Genomic DNA, 7,901 nt, shown 5'->3' on the forward strand with positions numbered 1-7,901 from the left:
TCTTGAATCTAGTTAATCGGTTTTGGTCTAGTTATTTAAGTTATCCATTTTTAGATGATAAAAGGAGTGGAACAAAATTAGCCTAGGGGAGTTAGTCATGACCAAGGAAAATCCAGGAGTGATCACAGAAAAACGTCTCTGGGGTAATTGAAAGGCATTACCTAGGGTGTGGGAATCCATATACCACAAAGATGATTAGGAAAGGGGTTATTAGCTAAGCCATTGTCTAAAACCCACTGAATCACTGGTCCCTTTCTATCATGATTGGTCCCTTTTTTTTCTAAAGATGGGTTTTAAATTTTAAGAGGATCTGAACTGCAGACCGAGAAAGAAAGGGACACAGATCTTGCAAAGAAGTAAGGTAAGATATCAACTCTTTACTTTGATAGTTTAAGAGCCCAGCTCTGGTACTCTAGCGTGGGCACCCTAATGTGTGTCTATGTCTGTAATATGAAGTATGGCGGGAACTTTGCAAGTAGAGGCAAGAGATAAGAAGTGTCCACCAGTTACGCATGCGCCACTACTGACGTTTGCCTTGTTCCTTTCCTGGATACGAAAAACAATACTACGACCCCTATAGTTAACAATCGTGAACAATATGAGACTTCTAATGGAAATTTTCTCTTCCCCTTAGGATTCTTAGATTTTCATTATGATATTTTTTCACTTAGAACATTAAGATCATCCTAATAATAAGGATCCAGTCAGTTAACCCCAGTCAGAGGACACCATGGGGCATTCACTTCTGTCAGAGTCTAACAAGCACCGGGCACTAAATGAACTTTATAGTCAAGTAAACAGCTCTTCCCCATAAATAGCTACACTGAGGGAAAACAGTTATTAAGATAACGTTTATTTTGAGCCATAAAACATAAGACTGAAGAACTGACTCAACTATTACTTGGATTTGACAGGACATCTGATGAATTTTGCCAGGCTTTTATTTTTGTCACAGAAATTTAAACAAAAAGTATGTTTTAAAGCTATGTGTCACAATTCGTTGTATAGGTATAGCATCTGAAAATGAAAATTATAATTCTTCTTGGACTCATAGGAGCTACATCATCAGCCCCGGTAAGTCGTTCGTGGTGCTTTTGATTTCATGTAATCCCATGCAATTCCCTCCCCTCACCACTTTTATTTCTTCTTCTTCTTTTTTTTTTTTTTAGCTTATCTCACAGCACCTATTGTCTGCTAGCAACAGTCATGAGGTTTGTTTAAGTAATTAAAACCTTCTCCTGTATTCTGTATGAGAAAACACACTGGTAAGAGATAAAAGCCTGCATCCAGCCCTCTAGGTCTTAAACATTTCCAAACGTACTTCCAAGTTGCATGGTTGTTTTGTCTACCAGGTACCTTGTTAAAGGATGTTTGTCCTCCCTGTGCAATTGCAGCTTCCCCAAGCACATATAGAGCATTGTCTGTATACTTTGTTCCAATAGCATCTTATGTGGATCTTAAAAATAAAGGTACAAACATAGAAAATACCCAAGCCGCTGGGTTGTGCTGAAACTGTGCACTCTCATTCACAGTAGTGATGGCATTGTCAAACCTGAACCCTGCTTTCAACTCTAACGTCTAATCGCTGTGATTTAATGTAGTCTTGTTGGGGAAATGTGTCCTTCAAACTGAGAGCCGATAAGCCAGCGCTGCCGTGTGCCCCGTCTACAGAAAACATTTCAGACTGCATAGTCATCTTGCTTCTGTCTTGTCTCTCCTTTTCTAGTTACTCCTGAATCTTAATAATGGTCAACTTTTGCCACTGCAGTTTCAGGTACTGCTATATAAATATTCAGTTCAAAGAGAATATGTTTCTAATGAGCATCTCTTATGGTATGGGATGAGAACAAAATGCATTTACTTATATTTGCCTTTAAAATGGTATGACTTGAAGAACCAGGGTAGGGAGATACCAAGGGGACCCCCATCCTCTCAGAGAAGAAAAGGAGGGGAGATGGGGGAAGAAACCGTGAGGGGCACTGGAAGGGGGCAGCGTTTGGTATGTGCCAGGTAGTAATTCTGATGATTTTTGACACAGTTAACTATTTTAAACAAACCACATATAGGCAACCGTAAAGAACGGGGGACACAAGGGGGGAGAACCTTTTGAATTCAAAGAGCTGTAGAAACTTGTGTTCCTTTATTAACTCTTTGTGTTCCATGCTTCTCATCAGTTGAAAACTGTGACATCTATAAGTAGTTGAGATGCTGTCTTCTCATAAAACCTGAAATATGTGAATTGTCTACATTTTTTGCCTTTCTTATTGAGGGTTGATTTCAACTTTTCAGTTTCCTTTTTTTTTTTTTACACAAAACAGTAATCATTCCTTTCTGTCTTTCTTTTTCTCAGGGTCCCTTCAACTCCTGGATTCCTCCCTTCCCTGGATTTCTGCAACAGCAGCAGCAGGCTCAGGTCTCAAGACGCCCACAGTTTCCTCTCTCAACCCTAGAGAGCTTTGCTGGGCTATTCCCAAATCAGATACCTTTCTCAAGACAAGTTGGGTTTGCCCAAGGAGGCCAGACTGGCCAGCCAGACCTCTCACAGCCGCAGACACCACCTCAGACCCAGCAAGGGGCTAGCCCTGTAAGTGAAGCTTCTTCCATCTCAGCTGGTGTAAGAGACAGCATAAAGGTTATTGTGAATTAGCTTTGAAATACAGCAGGAGTTTAATTAAGTTTTCTCCTATACTATTGCAACCACTCCTGAAAGTATCTCCTTATATTTTCTGATATTTTTAACATAAAAATAACATTAAAATCAATTGCCCTAGAATATGGTCAGTAACCAGAACTTAAAACAGCATGTGGATGCAGAATTTCCATAAATTATAGCTCATATAAAAGATAAACTTTAATGGAAGTAAACTAGATAAACTTTAGTACTAATGATGAAAATGACGCTCGGGAAGCCAGGTCTAGGGAGAGCAGATCAAGAATTGCAAGTAACAAGTCGAGAGTCATTTGCTTTTATGACTTTGTACCTATTCCTTTCCTCAGATGTCCTATGTGGTTCCTGTCAAAGTGCCTCAAGAGCAAACGCAGGTAAGTGAAGGGAACTCCTTGACACAGACAGTAGGGCTCATTTCCGTCTCCTCTACACTCTCTTTTGTTGACCTGGGTCTTCAGTATCAGGGCTGTCAGGCTGTGTACCAACCACCTCTGTCTAGAGGCACCATAAGTGGCCTCTGGGCATCTGCTGATGCTGGCTTACCCCTATTATTTAAGAACAGGCAGCTAAAAAGGGTCTCTAGGACCCTTGAATACCTATGACATCACTATGGCAGAAGTGAATGAGTCCTGTAAGACCAGTATCATGTCTTCTCTATATTTAAGTGCCGACTCTGGGAGAGAACTAAAAAACAAAACTATGAGCTGACTTTCTACTTGACCAAATTTTATTTCATTATGATTTTGCATTTGTACCTGATGTGAAAGTATAAATAACATACATTATTATAATAATGTTGATTATTATAAATAACACTAACACGTGCTACTGGTCAGATATTAAATGCCACTGAAAACTTCTCCATCTCTTCCATGCAGTATTTAAAATGTGACTCCACACTATAATTCAATGAGTATTTCCCTTCAGGAATAAAAAAATTAAATTAGTATTAACTATTAAATTCATCATGTGAATATAGAAGCCCTGTCGATATCAGGACAGTTAATTGTACAATACCTCAGGTTCAAAGGAACATGGCTTATATATAAATTGTGATTCGCATGAAGACTATTGACTTGTTCAAACAAAGTTAAGCCGCTTGGCTTTTCTATAAGTATATAATTATGTAATTAAGTTTTACTCCCTCTGCCATTACATAATAACACAATTCTAGACATTATCTCATTGTATATCCTTAGGTATGCAGCGAATCAGATATGTGACAAACACAATTACTTCATTTTAAGGTCCAGGAAACATAGTTTTAATGAGATTAAGTATCTTAGCCCAGTGAACCAAATAGCTGTTAAAAGTCAGTCCTCTACCTCCTTTTCAACCACTAATCCAGTGGCTCTCAACCTAGATTTTATGTCAAAAGCTTTGTGAGCTATTTCTAGAATTGCAAACATCTAAGCTCTACTTTAAGTCTGAAGTATTAAAACTCTACCTGACCAGACAAACATTATTAGGTTTCTGGAAGTTTAATGGGTGGTTTTTCTTCTTGACTAGGATAAAGAAAGACACGTGTTAGTCAAGTTGTATTCATTTCATAAACGCGGTTGCAACTATCTTATATCTAGTATATGTTATATCTAGTATAATCATTTGGTGACACAAAACCTAATACAGCATTTAAAAATGTCTGCATGTTCCGTGTCCCCTCTTTTCCGTACATGCTCGCCCTACAAGCACATAGAGACAATATGGCTACAAGTCAATATGTGACAATGTGGGTGTGGTGCTTGTTACTTACCTTTTCTTATTATTTCTCCAGTATTCTAAGATTGATAAAGATTACTTTTAGCTTTCTTTATTCGATGTCTGTGAGTATTTTACATGCAAGCAACACCAGAAGTCAGAAGACCGCATTGGATGCCTTAGAACTGGGGTTACTGGTGGTTGTGAGCCCAGTAACCCCAAACCCAGTTTCTCTATGGAGCAGCCAGTGCTTTTAATCTCTGAGACCTCTCCATTGCTCAGGAATTATTTTAATAAAATAGAAATCACCAATTAATTAATTTAATTTTTTCTTCATTCACTATAACAGAATATTTTAGTATCATGTTCTATAGAATGATGGTTCTCAAAAATCATAGGAAAAATACTACATAATCTATTCTCTCCTTTGAAATTTACATATTAATCTATGTATAGCATTTCCAAGATGGTGTTTATTAAAAGAACTCATGCTTCCTACACTTAATCTATTATATCTTAACTTGGTTGACTATGTATCCTTAGAAATGCAGTCCTGTATCATGTTGGGTTCAAGTAGTGTCACAATTTGAGAAGCACTGTAAATCTGCTATGCATAACTACGTTTGCTTGAAATGGCAGTTCATACCTGTGAAACCACCTTTATAATATCGCCAGCGAAAGAGTGAAAAGTATTGTACATGCTGATCTAATGGACTCTTTCATGTACTTCTATGTTTACAAACAGATGTTTCAGTACTATCCAGTTTACATGCTTCTGCCCTGGGAACAACCTCAGCAGACAGTCACATCCTCACCCCAGCAGACAGGGCAGCAACTATATGAGGAACAGGTACTATGAGTGTTTGGCTTAATCTTTGGTTCAATTTCAGAATAAGGTAAATTTCCTGCAAAAAGTAGAATAATTGAGAATATTTAGTGCATGTTCTCTACTACTTGACCTCATAGAATAGCACATAGTGTCTCTCCTTGTAGCACATCTGTAGACTAGGCCTACAATTACAAGAAATGATGTCAGCAAATGGTTCTAATAAAACCAGGCTCAAAGCTGCTTTTTTTTTCTGAATTTGATTTGTCTCATATTCAGAATCTAGAAATATGCATCACTTAAATATAAATACATGTATGTGATTATTATTAAAATATCAAAATATGAAAGATTGCAAAGAAAAATTCTTGTGGTCATTATAACCTAAGATACAATTTGATAACCGTTTGTTCAGTTTTGTAAATATTCCACAAGTTTTGAGAAATTTAATGTAAATTCAGCTCTCTCATGATATGGTGTTAAAAGATATCCTGTCATCTAAAAAATGATAGTTTTTTCAAAGTAAAATATGTGGATTTTCAAAAAGCACTTAGTTAATATAAAAGATATGTAATTTTAAGTAATCATTTCTCAGAAATTTATGTCCAAAATCATCACAATAAATCTAGTGCTTTTCTCAAAATTCTGACAGATACCATTCTATAATCAGTTCGGATTCATACCACAACCAGCAGAACCTGTGAGTAAATACATAGTTTTGATTTCTAAAAATGTATTTGAACCTGCTTGCTTGTCTATTAAAAATATGGGTATCTTTCAGATAGAAAAAAATTCCAGAAAAACTCTTCTAGATGAATGAAGTCAGAATTGCATACACAATGATATGAGAACATAAATAAGAAACCATAAAAAGATTTCTTACAGGAGCAAGACTTGCACTGAGTGGTTCTGGAAGGAGAACACTCAAGTTGTAGTCAGCTCTTGAATAGGCATGTCCAGGATTGCGGGGGAGGGGGGGGGGGGGGGAGGTACTCTCTTAGTGTCTTCGGTATTCTTAAAGAGGCAGCAGAGAGAGCAACAGGCTACGACTGGGGATCCAGTCGCCAGCAGGGGCCAGGATGTGAGGAGACTCATACTTGCTCTGTTGTATTTCTCTTTAGATAGCATTATAAAATTCCACCTTTCAAACTTCATCATGTTCAAAACACCCTTCCTTGAAGTCAGTGCTCTACAAACTGAAGCCAAACCTAACGTCTCTACCTGCCACGAATGCTTTTCCTTTTTAAAATTCTCCCTCTCTCTCTCTCTCTCTCTCTCTCTCTCTCTCTCTCTCTCTCTCTCTCTATCCCCCTCCCTCTCTCCCTACCTCCCTCCTCCTCCTCCCCCTCTCCTCTCTTCCTCTCCCTTCCTCTCCCTTCCTTCCTTCTTCTCTCCCCTCCTCCTCATCTTTCTTCTTCTTCTTCTTCTTCTTCTTCTTCTTCTTCTTCTTCTTCTTCTTCTTCCTCCTCCTCCCCCCTCCTCCTCTTCCCCCTCCTCCCCCTCCTCCTACTCCTCCCCCCTCCTCTTTCTCCCCCTCTCCTCCTCCTCCCCCTCCTTTTCCTCCTCCCCCTCCCCCTCCTCCCTCCTCCTCCTCCCTCTTCCTCCTCCCCATCCTCCTCCTCTTCTTCTTCTTCTAACTCCTCCTCCTCCTCCCCTCCTCTTCTTCTTCTTTTTCTTCCTCCTCCTCGTCCTCCTCCTCCTCTTCTTCTTCTTCTTCTTCTTCTTCTTCTTCTTCTTCTTCTTCCTATCTCTCTCTCTCCCCCTCCCTCTCTCCCTCCCTCCCTCCTCCTCCTCCTCCTCCCCCTCTCCTTTCTTCCTCTCCCTTCCTCTCCCTTCCTTCCTTCTTCTCTCCCCTCCTCCTCATCTTTCTTCTTCTTCTTCTTCTTCTTCTTCTTCTTCTTCTTCTTCTTCTTCTTCTTCTTCCTCCTCCTCCTCCTCCTCCCCCCTCCTTCTCCTCCTCCCCCTCCTCCTCCTCCTCCCCCTCCTCCTCCTCCTCCTCCCCCTCCTCCTCTCCTTGTTTTGTTACTTATTCACTTTACATCCTGCTCATTGCCCCCTTCCTGGTCATTCACTCCCACAATCCCTCCCCCATCCTCCCTCTCCTTCTCCTCTGAGCAGGTGCAGGTCTCCCTGGGTATCCCACACACACCTGGGCACATCAATTTTCAGCGAGGCTAGACGCATCCTCCCCTACTGAGGCCAAACAAGGCAGCCCAGCTAGTGGAACAAATCTCACATATAGACAACAGCTTTTTTAATTAGCCCCCATTCCAGTTGTTCAGGGCCCACACGAAGGTCAAGCTGTACATCTGCCACATATGAGCGGGTTCGGCCTAGGTCTAGCCCCTGAAGCTGAAGACTGCTTGAGTGCTGTGGCTGGCAGAAGAACGTGTAATGATCAGTCACTGATTTAATAAATATCGTTAACTTTCTGCTTCTTCAGGGGGTGCAAGGAGGACAGCAACACTTAGCTTTTGACAGCTTTGTAGGCACAGCTCCGGAAGTTCCTGGGATGGTAAGACTCCTTACAAAATGTTTGCAGCAACTGGAAACTTAGAAGGTCCTCCAGGAGCATTTATTTTAACATAAATGTTGTTATGTCAACAATTGCTGATTTCCCCCCTGCAATATCTGTTAGTCAAGATCTAAATCATCCAGTCCCTCAAGTATTTACTAAGAATTTTCTTTTTACAGTGTCTTGGGGGGGGG

At 40.1% G+C, this 7,901-nt stretch overlaps 1 protein-coding gene across 1 annotated transcript in view; it reads left to right on the plus strand.

The window, feature by feature from the left end:
* Nucleotides 1-324: 324 nt before the first annotated feature.
* The window catches only part of Odam (odontogenic, ameloblast associated), a 9,808-nt gene continuing 2,231 nt past the window's right edge, over nucleotides 325-7,901 (plus strand). Inside the window, exons 1-9 of the mRNA XM_028752688.1 lie at nucleotides 325-361; nucleotides 1,009-1,074; nucleotides 1,170-1,211; nucleotides 1,727-1,774; nucleotides 2,351-2,584; nucleotides 2,998-3,042; nucleotides 5,112-5,216; nucleotides 5,845-5,892; nucleotides 7,636-7,707. Coding sequence (XP_028608521.1) covers nucleotides 1,024-1,074; nucleotides 1,170-1,211; nucleotides 1,727-1,774; nucleotides 2,351-2,584; nucleotides 2,998-3,042; nucleotides 5,112-5,216; nucleotides 5,845-5,892; nucleotides 7,636-7,707 — 645 coding nt within the window. The 5' untranslated portion in view covers nucleotides 325-361; nucleotides 1,009-1,023. The remainder of the gene's footprint in view (nucleotides 362-1,008; nucleotides 1,075-1,169; nucleotides 1,212-1,726; nucleotides 1,775-2,350; nucleotides 2,585-2,997; nucleotides 3,043-5,111; nucleotides 5,217-5,844; nucleotides 5,893-7,635; nucleotides 7,708-7,901) is intronic.

Source organism: Grammomys surdaster, unplaced genomic scaffold, assembly GCF_004785775.1.
Source record: "Grammomys surdaster isolate TR1022 unplaced genomic scaffold, NIH_TR_1.0 125928, whole genome shotgun sequence".
In the NCBI taxonomy this organism is placed as follows: Eukaryota; Metazoa; Chordata; class Mammalia; order Rodentia; family Muridae; genus Grammomys; species Grammomys surdaster.